The following is a 15215-nucleotide window of genomic DNA, read 5'->3' on the forward strand; positions in this document are numbered from 1 at the left end:
GTTCAGCATTTGTAGCCCATCCCTAATTGCCCTTAAAAGGAGTGGCTTGTTGGGCTATTTCAGGGGGCAGCTAAGAGTCAACCACATTGTTGTGGTTCTGGAGTTACATGTAGGCTAGACCGACTAAGGACGGCAGATTTCCTTCCCTAAAGGACAGGAAACCAAATGGGTTTTTACAAGAATCGATGATGGTTGTCAAGGTCACCATTACTGAGACTAGCTTTATTAATTAAATTTAAATTCCACCAGCTGCAATGGTGGGATTTGAGCCTGTGTCCCCAGAGCACTAGCCTAGGCCTCTGGATTACTATCACTGGACTAACATCTCCCCTAACCCTCACCTTTGGTTATGTGAGAGCCCGAGTGTCAAAAGAATATTTCATTGTGGGGTGTGACCTGATTCCTCCATCTCCTATTATGCACTACACATTCAGAATCACTTGCCCCAGCTCAGCAGCTGCTGAACTATCGGGGGCGGGGGGAGCAGAAAGGGAAGCAGGGGGGAAGATTTAAATATACCTGGGGCAGCATTTGTGCTCAGATTTCCGGCCCCCACCCCATCATGCAGGAGTGACCATGTGCTACCATCAGACCCATCATCCAAATATTAAAATCTGAGGCAACTGTTAGCAGAGTAGCGTATCATACAATATTTATTCAATATCCATTTGATTTTGTGTAAACAATTATTGATTGTTTCTTATAGTTCAATAAAACTTTAAATACAATTACTTGTCACTGATATAATACAGTAAATGGGGAAGATCAAAGTCTTTCAGTTGTCACTGCTGACCTACGCAGGCCATCGTGCACTTGCCACTTGTTCACACCCCACCTCACCTCCTGTAGGCAATGATTTAAGACACTGATACATTAAGATGTGAAATCTTTTGGTCCTTGGGGTAAGCCTGATGCCACAAGTGTCCTACCCTATGCACAGTCTGCGAGTTTAAAACAACACGGGTCCCTGTGCAGCTCATTGCATCGTGAGGACCTTCCCTGGCACTATGGCACATGGATTAGCATTTTGCATCTGGTTCTGTTTAAGCTGTGGAGATGTTAAGACTGAACTCGATGGAAGGAGCTCAAATGAAAGTCGAACTTGCATTGATACAGTACCTTTCATGACCTCTGGACATCCCAACGTATTTTCCTGCCAGTGAGGCTTTTTTTGAAGTTGTAATGAAGTGTTGCAATGTAGGCAAACGCAGCAGATAATTCACATGCAGCAAGCTCTCACAAACAGCAACGGCCAGATAATCAGTTTTAGTGATGTTGGCGGAGATATAAATATTAACCAGGATAACTCCCCTGAGCTTCTTCGAATAGTGCCACAGGATCCTTTTACATTCAACCGAAAGGACAGATGGAGCCTTGGTTTAATTTGTCAAGCAAAAGACGGCACCTATGACAATGTGGCACTCCCTCGATGCTGTACTGGAATGGCAGCCTAGATTTTGTGGTCAAGGTTCTGGAGTGGGAATGAATTCATGACCTCCTGACTCAGAAGCACATGTGCTACTGACTGAGCCATGGCTGACAGGGAGGGGCAAAAAAGAAAGCACTTAGATAGAAGAGGTCTGAAGACATGCTGTAGATGGTCGGGTACAGTTTGTATTACAGCCCTTCTCCACTTCATCTGAATATTACCCAATTACATTATGAGGAGAGATTACATAAGTGAAACATATATTCCCTGGAATATGATTGGGGGAAGAGAGGGAGAGGGAGAATTTTTCCGCTGGTTGGGGAGTCCAGGATAAAGGGAGATAATCTTATAAATCAGAGGCAGACTATTCAGAAAAGAAAAATGTGGAACTTTCTCCCACAAAAAGCATCAGGTGCTAACTTAATCAATCACTTTAAATCTGAACTCAATAGATTTCTCCTCACCAAGGCATATGGAGCCAAGGGGAGTTGATAGAGTGAAGATCTTATTGAATGGTGGAACAGACAAGGGGTTGAATGGCCCGCTCCTGTTCTTATGTTCCACTCAACTCCTGAGTCGAACTGAGTTAGAAACTGGAGCTGTGGAGTCTCACAGCAGGAAGGAGGACCATGCTCTGGGCAAAAAAACTGATGTTGAATAGGTTTTGCCAACTTTTGGCTGGGATTCTCATTCTACTTTTTCCTTTGGGACAGATGTGTGCAGACATTGGAGTACCACAGAACGATGGCCCATCACTGAGTGGCACTGACAAAAGCTTTGCTGATATTGGCAAACATGTTGGATCATGAGCACACAGGGTCTCCTCAAACAGTTCCAGGTTAGTCCCAGTCACTGAGCTGAAGGCTCTGTGTTTGATCCCTGATCTATGCCGAATTACTGGAGCTCAGAAAGGACATCCACAGAACTTCAAAATGGCTGCTGTGGCCCTGTGCTCAGATTCCTGTGGTTGTTGATGGACACCAGGGGAGGACAGGATCCAGCTCGGCCACAATTCCCTCTGTTGGTTGACACTCACCACCGAGGTCCACACATCAGCAAAATGGCAGAGATGTCTCTGATGTCTGAGGAACTATATCCTAGGAAGGGAAACGATGCTTTGAGTAGGTCGGAATAAGAATGGAAAGGGGTTAATTTACACACAAACTGAAACATGAGGTAGTGATTCATTGCTAAATGAGTTTGATTCCACAAAATTTTAGCACTTCAACTTTTGACCCACCCACTGGTTGAGTGGTGCCCTGTTGTGGGGGTGGGAGGTGATGGGGGAATGGTACCTGAAGTCAGAAACATCCAAGCATGATCTACCTGAGGTGCATACACGTAGCAGAGGATCCCACAACAGCTCTCTTTAGCCTTGGAATAAATGTAGCACGGGGAACAGGACATGTGGGGTGATGATCGAGAAGCAGCGAGTGTCTTTCTCCCAGCACAGACAGGGCTCTAACAGGAGGATATCAGTCCAAGGTGTCTGGGATATCTTGGCGAGGGAGGTGAGGTGACAGCTAAGCTGTCAGCTGATGGCTTCTGGTAATCGATTGGTAAACAAAGACATGGAAGCAGCTCCTGTTACTACTGCTTTCTCATCTGTCGTCGCTCCTGGCGCCTCTGTTTCTTTTCGGATATCTCTGGATTGGTGGGGGGCTCCGCAGTAAACCAAGGCCCCAGGATGTTCACCCAGAGCAGATAAAGAGCCCTCCCCGGTGCCTGAAAGACAGAACTAGCCAGTCAAAGCATCAGTCCAGGCATCAAGTTCAACTGGAATGTTCTATAGCTCTTCCATTGTGAAAAGCACTATGAAAATGCACCACAGAACCATAGAAAAGTTACAGCACAGAAGGACGCCATATGGCCCATCTTGTCCATGCCAGCCCAAGGACACCTAGGTGTCCTTTCTAATCCCACCTTTCTGCACCCGGCCCATAGCGCTGCAGCTTACAGCACTTAAGGTGCAGATCCAGGTAATTTTTAAAAAGAGTTTAGAGTTTCTGCCTCTACCACCAACTTGGGCAGTGAATTTCAGATACTCACTACCCTCTGCGTAAAAAAATTCTTTCTCATGTCCCCCCTACACCTTCTGCCACTTATCTTGAATCTATGTCCTCTGGTTCTAGAATTCTCCACCAAGGGAAACTATTTTATCCTGTCCACTATGTCTAGTCCCCTCATAATTTTGCATACCTCAATCAAATCACCTCTCGGACTTACTTGTTCTAAGGAAAATAACCTCAACCCTATCCAATCTCTCCTCATAGCTACACTTTTCTAACCCTGGCAACATTTTTGTAAACCTCCTCTGCACTCTCTCCAGAGCTATTACATCCTTTCTGTAACGTGGTGACCAGAACTGCACACAGTACTCCAGTTGTGGCCTCGCCAATGTTTTATACAATTCCAACATTATATCCTTACTTTTATATTCTATACCTCTGCCAATGAAGGAGAGCATTCCATATGCCTTCTTGTCTACTTGAACTGCTGCCTTCAGGGACCTGTGTACTTGTACGCCAAGATCTCTCACTTCTTCCACCCCTCTTAGTATATTCCCATCTTTCTTTTTGTGGATACACCAAAGGGAGGTGGAAGATTTGTTCAGAGTTCTCAAACACTGCATTTGAATAACTAGCTTTTTTGCCCGTGGGTCCGTGTGTCTCGTTACTTCTCTAGCTGCCCCCCACTCCTCCCACTAATCAGTATATAAATAGCAACTCCCTCAGCTAAAGATTCCTTCAAGTTAGTGTTGGATGCAGCCAGAACTTACCAGGAGCCACAAGTACCAGAAGTACATGGATATACAGCTGAGGACCTGCAGGATGGCAGTGAGTAAGATCACGTCCTTCAGATGCCTGGAAGGCAAACAACAGGTTAGCACCAACGGAGCTGAATGCTACAGAATGCAGTGGTCTGAATTAACCAGACTCAACAGCATCATTAATAAAGTAAAGCACCTTGCAGCACTTCACAGGAGTGCTATCAAATCAGATAAAAGAAAGCCACATCAGGGGATATTAGAGCAGAATGAACAAAAGCTTGGACAAAGTGTTTAAAGGACAAAGGAGAGGTTGAGGGGGTTAGGGAGGCAATTCCAGACTTGGGCTACTGAGGGCACAGCCACCAATGGAGCAGTGATATACAAAAGGCCAGAGCTGGAGGAGCAGAGCTAACTCAGTTTTGTAGGGAGCTAACAAAGGCAACCAGTGCATTCACAGGTTCAGGTCAATATTCCCATGCAAAGTTACCACTGGGGAAAGAAACCTTCCTGAAGGCAGCATGCTTTAATGCTGTGAGCAGGCAGGAGTGAGAGGACATTTGGGATTGAGACACTTTCCTTCTAAAGACTGGGGAATCCACCCTGAGCTGTTAGCTTCTCCAACTAATGTCAAACCTTATCCACAGAATTTCAATCCTTCTCCCACTGCCTCAGAAATTCATGGCTCACAACTTCTGAGCTCCAGGGTACCGTACCTTGGGGGTACCCCAAAGATGTGGTGGGGAAACCCCCACCCACCCAGGAAGTCCCCACGAGGATTGCACAACGATCGTCCGGGAAGATCAAACTTGTGTTGGGCCTTGCACTGGGAACCATCCAATAGTCCAATTTAAATTGCACACTTCGGATGGTTTTGACTGTCTTATAGGAATTGTTACCCAGGCAAAGACAGAAGAATTAAAACCACTTCTAACTCCTGGGTAACTATAGTACTGAACGTACCCCCCTCCCCAACGTCCCCCGCGTCTCTACAGGACCCCCCCAACTGACTACTCCCATGCACCCCGCCTCGGCTCCCCCTCAACTACCCCCAACTCTCTTTACTACCCTGAACCCCGCCTCCTCCCACAGGATCCCATGACTAACTCCCACCCCCCACCCCCCCACCGACTGCCCTCGTCACCCCACCCACTGACCACCCAACACCCTGAACACCTTACACCTGCTATTGACTACCATCCCCACAGACAACCTGAATCTCCTCCCCTACTGACCACACCGCCATAGTGACCACCTGATCCCCCCCCACTATTGACCACCCCCTATCCACCCTACACCCCCACCCCAATACTGCTCACTTATCTTCTCCCTGACTACTCAAAGCGGTTGGACCTTTAAACCTACCTGCTTTACACAAGGCCTCGGGAACCCACTGCACTGCACCATTCTCATCTGGCCCGAGTAGGAAGGTTGGGCGAGGAAGGAGCATTTCAGGGTAAGTAACTAGGAGTGGAGTGGCAATCCGACTGCGATCACCACTCCACAGTAGTTAGGGCCCCAGGTGTCCTTTTGTTCCTTTATTATCTTTATTGCTTCACTCCAGTTTAAAGATCATCTCAGCCGTATTAACAACTTGCTGCTTTTTCTGTTAGCTCACTTACATTGATACTTCTCCGTCCTCACGTTTGCTCAGCCTGATGCTCATTTCTCAAGCTCACAACAGAACTGGGCATCCACGGTCGCCTCAGAAAACAGGCAGCAGTAAATAGTGGTGCTCATAGGGAGCTGGAGAGAGGGCAGGTGTGTGGTGGTGAAGGAAAACAGTTCCACTCTGCTGGGCTGTTATTGATATTCACTGCTACTGCTGTCACGCACTTCTGGGAAAAGTCACTGTTCACTCACTCCCCCTTGCCCTTTGTCCTGTCCCATCTCAACTCGAGCAAATGCCTCCCTCTTTCTTCAGCTGAAGACACAGGTATCCATTGTCAGAATCCTGTCACCACCTCCCTGTGGAAGTTATCAAGTGGATAGTGATTATGGGGTCGAAGCCGGAGCTGATTATCCATTACCCCATGCTCCCCAGGAACACTGAGGTTAGCTGAGAGTAGTTAGCTCACACAGAAATGGAGATTTTCCTCTTGTTTATGCAGGGTTGCAACAAGGGCAAATTAATCTGACAGAAAATGCTATTCATAAGTGCACCTATGGAGAAAGACAGACTGCCATTTATATAGCACTTAGGGCCACCGAACATCTCAAAGTGCTAATGAAGTACTTTTTGAAGTGTGGTCACTGTTGTAATGTAGGAAATGCAGCCACATACCTGGGCAGAGCTAGATCTCACAAACAGCAACGATTAAACTTTTTTTGAGAAGTTGGAGGAATAACTCCCCTGCTCTTCTTCAAAATAGTCCCATGGGATCCTTGACATCCTCCTGAAAAGGCAGACGGGGCCTCGGTTTAATGTCCCATCTGAAGGACGGGACCTCGAGCAGTGTAGCACTCACTCAGTGCTGCATTGGAGAGGTCAGTCTTGGACTTTTGCGCTCAAGCCCTGGAGTGGTACTTGAACCTGGAACCCTGTGACTCAGAGGCAAGAATGCCATCAACTGAGACACGGGTAACAGTAAAAAAAAATGAAGGGTCAGACCTGAAACGTTATCGCTGTTTCTCTCGCCACAGATCCTGCCTGACCTGGTAGGAATCAGTATGTTCTGTTTACGGACATCGAATAAACTGCATTGTATTTCATCTCTGGCTAAAATCACTGTACAATCTGAGGAACACGCAGTGGGGGCTCAGGTGGTCAGACACCACATGGGCCATTTGGTACAAGTCAGATACCTGCAGCACTGTGGACACTCACTCTGCCATACCCTGCTCCATGTTGAGGTCAATACCTCCGTCAAGTAGTACGCGGTCCTCTGAGAATACTGGCTGTGCCATTCCCTGCATCCATCGATAGCTGAAGCTGTAGACAACAAAGGCGAAAGCCAGCAATCCCTGTCATCAAGAGAGAAGACTCCATTAAAAGGACAGAAGACAGATGGTTTATTTCGTTTCCCATCTCTCTTTAAAAATCCTTCACTGCATCCCACCCAAATGTCACTCCAAGTTTCTCACCGAGATGTCTTTACTGCTTTCCTCCCTCAGCCCCTGCAATGAATGTCTTTTCACCCTCAGTGATTTCAACCCCATCTTAACTCTCCTTGTTCTGTCTCCTGGGTTTACCAGCCCCTTTGGTTCCCCAAATCTCTCCTCCTCTTCATGTGAACTCCCCTACCCATATATATGGCCACCCCTTCTTCATGTCATCTCACGAGATCTTGCTACTCCCATTGTACTGACTGCTGAGAAGGCAATCTCCAATCATTTTCTTGTCTAACTCTCCACCCCACATTCTTCATCCGCCTTCCAAGCCCATTTCCTTCTATGCCTGCGCTGGGGGAAAACCCTCAAACCCCTTAGCTCTGCACTTTCAAATTCCTAACTAATTATCCTTCAGCTTAAAATTCAGTATAACATTTTAGCAAAGACCCGTTTAATAAACCATACCCTGTCCAGCACTATAATGCCAATGTTCCCATTAGAACTATTACTCTTTCCCTTCCCTCCCAGTATTCCCCTCATCTCCACTTCCTTACATCCAAAGGGACACAGATTTGAACATGTTTGGCAAACAACTGATTTAGCATTCATTGCCAGACCATGTAATGAACCACATAAAGCATTATCAGATTAGGCTTTCCACCACTAAAACCGCTATTCAAAAATCATCCAGCAATTCAAAGATAATGCCTGGATTCTCTCCTAGGCTACAGGCTGGATCACAAAGTATTTAAAGAGGTAGGTAGGTAGATTTTTGAAATATCAGGGAGTTGAGGGCTATGAGGAGCTGGCACGAAGGAGGAGTTAAGGCCTGGGGCAGATCAGCCATGATTTTATTGAATGGCGGGGTGGGTTTGAGGGACCAAATGACCTACTCCTGCTCCTCTCTCTTACATTATGTTCTTTTAAAGCACCCTCTCCCACCTCCTCCACCCACACCTTGAACAACAATGAACCTTTTTGTCACAAATAATGAGACAATCCACTCAGTTGCTCTGTTACTTCTCTCCTTTCCCACAGCCCAAGACAAACCTCCCCAAATGTTCTCCACTATCCTACCCCTAAACTCCTCTTTCTCTATCTCATCTGCTGCAGCTCCTTTTTCAACCTCACCTTGCCCATGAGACTTACCTCCTGCTCTCTGGATTCTGCCCAAACCGCTGACTCATTACCTTCCTTTCTTAGGCCCCATATTAGCTGACATTGTTAATGGTTCCCTCTCCTCGGTACCATCTCCAACCTTTTCAATTCTGCCATCATCACACCTTTCCTTAAAAAGACCCAACCCTGTCCTGGCAAACCACCGTCCCATCTCCATAGTCCTTGGACACATTGTTGCTTCCCAGTGTCCATCTTTCCTGCAATTCTATGTCTGAATCCCTCCAAGGTAAATTATTCCCCCTCATCCTCCACAGCTGACCATGCCATCCAGCTGGGTGGTACTGGCCTTGCTTGGCTCCATTCATACCTACCAGAGAATCCACAACAGCTTACTTCCCACTCCAACACCGTTATCTCTTGTGTTCATCAAGGACCCTCTTCTATTGCTCAACTACATGGCCACTCCGGTAGCTTCCGAAAACAGGTTTCATGTGTATGTAGACTCTCAGCTCTATCCCACCATCATCACCTCACATTAGCTCTAGTTTGATACCCACTTTGTGCAACATCCAATGCTGGATGAGCAGAACTTTCCTTATTGGGAACGCTGACGCCAGTGACTTTGGATAATGCCACAACTCCATTCCCTGACCTCCATTTCCATCCCTGGTCCCATCATCAAGCTGCTGATGCTTGCAGGGGTACAAGTTTTGTCTGTTCCTCAGTGCTGATTACCTAATGTGCGGCTCTTCACCTGCAAAACTAGTTTCAACAGGGTATTCAATGGAGGGGTTGGGCGGGGGGGGAGAGAGAGAGAGAGAGAGAGAGAGAGAGAGGAGAGAGTGAGAGTGAGAGAGAAAGAGAGAGAGTGTGAGTGAGTGAGAAGGCGGGCAGGTGAGCTCAATACCGCGTTTCATTCTGTCCACCCCAACAGGACAAACATATCCATGGGGGAGGGGTGAGGGGTGCTTGCTGTGGTGGGGAAGTTTGCGTGTCCCAAATGAGCCTGAGAACAATGCTGTCCGGAGCTCATGCTCCTGGTAGGATGTCCCATGGTGGTAAGGTCGAGGGTGAGGTTCCAGGCAAAGAACATTCCAAGGCAGAGCAAGTGGAGGAGGGTTGCGGACCTAATGGCTGTGAAGGCAGAAGGTGGCTGCAATGGGGAAGTGGCCCCAGTCGTCATGGTTCGCCATGCCACTGAAGCTGGCCACCAACCGTCAAGACCGCGTGGAACCCAGCTGGAGTCCCCACGCTAAACTACACCACGCACAGGTTTCCGTCAGGTGAAAAGCCCTGTGGCGACGGAGGCTTGGTAGCAGGGACAGGGCTCTGATACCTGAAGATCCCCAGGCAAGATTCCTCACACAGGCAGCGGGTGTGTGGCGGTCATCGGGCACCTGCGTTGAGACTTGGGTGCCTTTTGGCAGTTGCATCTGCAACTGAGCAGTCCTATTCGGGATACCATCTGCTCACCCCGAACGGAGAGGGGGCTAGAAAAGGTGCCCCAAAAATAGGCTGTCCCATTTCTTCTAGCTGTGAAATAGCACCCAGTGGGATCACCATCTCTGTGGTCGAAACAAGAAAAAGCTAAACTTCGGAGCCTGGAATGAGGGAAAACTTGCTGACAACCCAAAGATTCATTCCCCAGAAAGACTGACTGCCATCGTGGTTTGGGCGCTAGCGAGGCACAACATCGACATCACAGCTCTTAGCGAAACCCACCTCGCTAGATAGGGGCAACTGAGGGAGGCCAGTGGAGGGCACACCTTCTGGAAAGGGAAATCAGACCATGACCCCCCCATCCATGGAGTCGGAACAGGATAGCTGCCGTGCTCTCCAACGGGAGGCTGACGGCTCTACGCTGCATCTCAGTTGTAATCAATATGCCACTGTCATTAGCATGTACTTTATCAGGGCAAACTTTAGATTCTGAGCATGAAGTCAAGCAGAGGTTTCACTCCGATCTTGATGGTGTCCTTGCCTCCATCCCCAGGAACAATAAGGTCATCCTCCTAGGTGACTTTAATGCCCGAATTGGACGTGACCATGAAATCCACAAGAATGGCATGGGTAAGGCCAATGCCAACGACATCCTACTCTTGACCAAGTGTGCCCAATACGGTCTGATCGTGACGAACATTGTCTTCTGCCAGAAGAATCAGCTGAAGGCCACATGGATGCACCCGGGGTTGGGTCATTGGCACTTCCTGGACTACATCACTGTCCGAGGCAGAGACCTGAGGGACGTGCTTGTCATGAGGGCTAAGGGTTCTGAATATTGCCGGACAGACCATCAACTTGTGTGCTTGGTGATGCACATCTGCCTTGCGCCAAGAAACCAGAGAATCCAAAAAGCCACCTGGAAAAAGCTGAATATTGCAGCAATGAAGGACCTGGGACTGCGGGAAGAGTTCCAGGCCCAGTTGCAAGGTGCGCTGGAGCAAGTGTCCACCACTGATGCCATTTCCATCCAGGCATACTGGGAGCAAATCCAATCTACCATCCTAGACACTTGCACACAGACGATCGGGTTTGCACCACGACGGAGCCAGGACTGGTTTGACGCTAATGACACCGTGATCTCTGAGTGGAAGTAAGTAGCCTTCATTGCCTGGGAAAGTCTCCCATGTACCCAGCGAATGACGGCAGTGTACCACCAACTGAAGGCTGAAGTCCAGCGATGCATTCGTGACATGAAGAACAACTGGTGGGTGGAGTATAGCGCACAATATTCAGGCCTACGTTGACCAGCAGAACATATGCAACTTTTTCCAGGCTACCAAGACACCTTACGCAACCAGAAAAAAATCCTCTCTGATCATAGGACAGCTCCTGGATCCTTGAGGACAATGACGACGCCATCTGCCAGCATTGGAAGGTGCATTTCAAACTGCTCCTCAATCAGGATTTCATCGTATCAAAGGACACCCTCCTAACCAACCCCCAACACCCTGTGGAGGATTCCCTCGCAGATCCACCAAGCATCGATGAGCTTAAGCGAGCCATCCAACAGATAAAAATGAACAAGCTTGTGAGTCAGGCGGTATACCTGCAAAGGTCTACCATGCTGGCAGCTATCAGCTCACATCACAACTCCAGCAGTTCATCCTCCATCTCTGGGACGAAGAGGACACCCCCGGGATCTCAAGAACGTGACCATCATTAGTACCTGCAAGAGGGGGCAAATCTGATTGTGAAAACTAGTGGGATTTCCCTCCTGTCCATCATGGGTAAGATCCTGGCTGCATCCTCCTGAACCACCTTCGTTGGGTCGCTGAGGAGATCCCCCCGGAAACCCACTGTGGCTTCCGACCATCTCGGGGTACTGCGGACATGGCCTTTGTGGCGAGACAGATCCAGGAAAAACATCAGCAGCAAAATCAAGAATTGTTCCTCGCCCTCATCGACCTGACCAAGGCGTTTGATTATTTAAATTGTGAAGCTCTATGGATTGCCCTCCAATGTTTTGGTTGCCCGTTGAAGTTTGTCATCGTCCTGAGATTCCTGCAGCACAACATGGCTGCCACTGTCCTGAGTGGAGGATCCAAAACTGACACCCTTCACATCTGAACCGGGGTCAAACAAGGTTGTGTGACCGGCCCCAGCTTGTCCACCATTTATCTGACCGTCCACCTCATCCGAGATGAGCTACCACCTGGTGTCAGCATTCAGTACCGTATGGACAGGAAGTTCTTCAACTTGCTCACTTCCGGGCAAAAACAAAATTCACCATCATAGACACCCACGGCCTTCAGTTTGTGGGTGACTGCTGTGTGATGGCTCACTCTGTACAGGACATGCAAAGGATGCTTAACCTCTTCAACACCTCATAAGAGGCTTGGCCTGTTCTTAAACATCGCCAAGACGAAGATCCTTCACTAACGTTCCCCGGGCTAGTTGAGCATCCCTTGGCTCCATTCATGTGGATGGGGTGGCTCTGGAGTACGTGCAGCGTTTCCCTTATCTTGGCAGCCACCTCTCCCAAGGGACTACCATTGATGAAGTCCAGCACTAAGTCAACTGTGCCAGCGCTGCCTTCTTCAAGCAGCACCAATATGTCTTTGGCAACAGGAGCCTTTGAAAGTCAACAAAGATTCTTGTTTATAAGGCCATTGCGTTGACCACCCTCCTCTACTGTGCAAAACATGGACTGTCTACCGACGCCACATTAAGATCCTTGGAAGCTTCCATCAGCGATGCTTGCATGGAATCCTGGGGATCAAATGGAAGGACCGCCAGACTAATGCCAGGGTCCTCCATGACATCTATCAGCATTGAAGCCCTGCTCCTGCGGAACCAACTCCGATGGATGGGCCATTGCGCCAGGATGCCCGAAACTGCCTTCCTCAGCAGGTTCTCTTCTCACAGCTCTCCACTGGCCAACACTCAAAGGTGGCCAAAGGAAAAGGTATAAGGATACACTCAAGGTCGCCTTAAAGCACGGAGACATTAACACCACTGACTGGGAGGAGAATGCTGCCGATCACTCGGCACAGCACCACCTGGTCCATCAAGGCACAAGCCACTTCGAGGCTCAGTGACTCAACAGCAAGGCGGAACAGCAGCGGCAGAGGAAGGAGAGGGAAGCCAACCCACAGCTGCGATTTCCAATCCCCTGCACAACAACGGGCCCCCACTGTGGAAGAACATGTGAATCCAGAATTGGGCTCCTCACTCATCTGAAGTCTCACCAAGCTTGACAGGCGTCATCCTCAATTCCAAAGGACTGTCGACGAGTGGGTAACAATCAGGAATTGACCTGGGGATGTTCCGCTCTGCGTGGCTTGGTTAAAGACTCTCTTTTGCCACCTCAGCTGCAAAGAGAAGGGAAGCTGTGCCCGTGAACTAAGCTGGTGCTTATTGGGGTAACTTGGTGTTGTGTTATGGATGTTCTTCAAATTAAGCTTCCAGAGTTTCTCCAAAACAAATCTCACATCCTCCAGACAAGACACATCTTTATTTTCCTGCTGCCTGGTCAAATTCAAACACCCCCTGTGCATTCGGCTCCTGTTGATGCTTGACTGCAGCCTCCAAGACCCATGGTTAAAGACGCAGGGATGGAGGGGTCCGTCACAACAGCCACTGTTGGGGATGAGGTGGTTGGGGGGGGGAATCAGGTGACAACACCATCAGGTTCATCCACAATAAAGGAATATAAAAGGACAAACCCTTCACACTTACCCAGGTCCAGAACGTGACTGAACTGTAGAAGAGGAAGAGGTTCACGGCCCCATAAATAGCCTGTGGAAGAGACAATGCAGCTATTAGTAAGACAGCAACAAAATAACACAGGGCATCTTGTCTCTTGCCAAAGGGGCAGTTTGATAATCTATCAAAGGAAAGGCAGATGAATGTATTCGTGGAGGGTGAGCAAAAGTGGAAAGGACATAGAGTAGGCAAGCTTCATCTGACGAGAAAAGGGAAAAGAATGTCCTCAAAATTTAACCCAGACTTCCCAATGATTGTTGCTGCCTGAGAGGGGCAGGTTCCTATGCACAGTTAAACCAGTTTGTAGAGAGATTGTAAACAGTGATGTAGCCCTGGCTTTGCATTAAGATACGGTTCTCTCCGGCCCCTCCCTCATGAATAGGCACAATCCATTAAACTCACATTAGCTCCCAGAATAATTCTCAGGTAGAAGGTCAATGTCTCCTTGTTCTCTTCAAAGATCTGTTTCTTCCCTTTCGTTCCAACCTTGCCTCCCTTCGGCTGCTCAAACAAGAAAATAAATAATTTTAGCAGCTTCAAGGACACAGAGACGGGATTATGACTCTGCATTACAAACACTATGAGCACCACAACTCTTCAACTCAAATGACATTAACAGAGAACAATAAGCAAAAAAATAGGCAACATCTGTTGGGAGAACTAGCTCAGATTTCTGGTTCATGTCCTTTCACAGAACTCAGATACTAACTGCTCTTATTAATAATTCGCCTCCAATTTTCTCCCTGTCACATCGAGTCATGACTACACAGAGAATCACAAGGCTAATTCTAGTTCTCCATCAGTGACCTCTGCTCCAATGAAGCTCAACAAAAGCTTCAGCAACAGACATTATCTTATTCTTCTGGCTGGGCAATAGCCTGAACAGACAGATAAGTTCAGACCACAGCAATACCACTCCCTAATCTGCACAGCAATGGGCAATTGATCATGGGGTGGAACTGTTGGAGAGGTGGAACTGGTAGTGGCTACCGTTTGTTGGGAACAAGGCGGAGAGGGGAGACGGAGGAGCACGGAGCAAGAGTGGGCGGAGTGGCCTCCCCCGGGCCCTCACCTGGGGAACCATCACCCCACACTCACCGCCATGGCTCCAGCCCTCGATCCAAGGTCCGTAGTTTCAGAGGCCGCTTCCTTCTCCCCCTTTCTATGGGACCCGCCTGTTACTCGGCCTCGAGTGGCTGGAAACCCGCTCCCGGCTCAGAAACACTTCAAACCATCTCGGAGAAGATCGAAATGAACAGCACAGCACTTCCGGCGCACTGTGATGACGTCACACGACGTGGCAGGCCGTGATGATGTCGCGCAGGGCGTATTGCGCGCAATCGGGACGGGGCTAGGACGCAGCAGCTGGTGAAGAAGCCCCGCCCATCCCAGCCCCCTCGGCACAGCAGCTCATATGCGCGTCAGGGGATGTCTTTACCTGGCGCATCTTTTGGGCAGTGACATTGATAGGACAGCAAAAATATCCTATAGGTGCTGCAATAAAAACAGAAAATGCTAGAAATAATCAGCAAGTTTGCAGCATCTATGGAGGAGAGAGAAACAGAATTAACGTTTTAGTGATCTTCCAACACTTCATCACCAGGACCTATGCAAGAGAATTAGATGCCCCAGGCAAACCTT

At 48.5% G+C, this 15215-nt stretch overlaps 1 protein-coding gene across 4 annotated transcripts; it reads right to left on the bottom strand.

The window, feature by feature from the left end:
* Nucleotides 1-635: 635 nt before the first annotated feature.
* tmem208 (transmembrane protein 208) lies at nucleotides 636-14869 on the bottom strand. 4 transcript variants are annotated; one of them, XR_005943619.1, is made up of 7 exons: nucleotides 14673-14862; nucleotides 13977-14075; nucleotides 13548-13607; nucleotides 7024-7160; nucleotides 4209-4293; nucleotides 2756-3154; nucleotides 636-2526 (listed from the first exon to the last, which is right to left on the bottom strand). XR_005943619.1 is itself a non-coding variant. In XM_041192482.1 (6 exons), exons 1-6 carry the CDS (start codon nucleotides 14676-14678, stop codon nucleotides 3020-3022), a joined length of 522 nt encoding a protein of 173 aa, XP_041048416.1. In that variant the 5' UTR covers nucleotides 14679-14869; the 3' UTR covers nucleotides 636-3019. The 4 variants fall into 4 exon arrangements, 3 of the variants coding, with proteins under 3 accessions (XP_041048416.1, XP_041048417.1, XP_041048419.1); XM_041192482.1 differs by having other exon boundaries at nucleotides 636-3154; nucleotides 14673-14869; XM_041192483.1 differs by lacking the exon at nucleotides 2756-3154.
* Between the last annotated feature and the right edge of the window lie 346 nt (nucleotides 14870-15215).

This window comes from Carcharodon carcharias, chromosome 7, assembly GCF_017639515.1.
Source record: "Carcharodon carcharias isolate sCarCar2 chromosome 7, sCarCar2.pri, whole genome shotgun sequence".
NCBI lineage: Eukaryota > Metazoa > Chordata > Chondrichthyes > Lamniformes > Lamnidae > Carcharodon > Carcharodon carcharias.

Bases quoted from the DNA above. Each gene is read 5' to 3' on its own strand.
- tmem208 (XM_041192482.1), bottom strand. The intron at 7,161-13,547 runs GTAAGTGTGAAG...TCTTGATGACAG, and splicing joins CAGTCACGTTCTGGACCTGG to GGATTGCTGGCTTTCGCCTT. The intron at 3,155-4,208 runs GTAAGTTCTGGC...TCTGTCTTTCAG, and splicing joins TCTGGTACTTGTGGCTCCTG to GCACCGGGGAGGGCTCTTTA.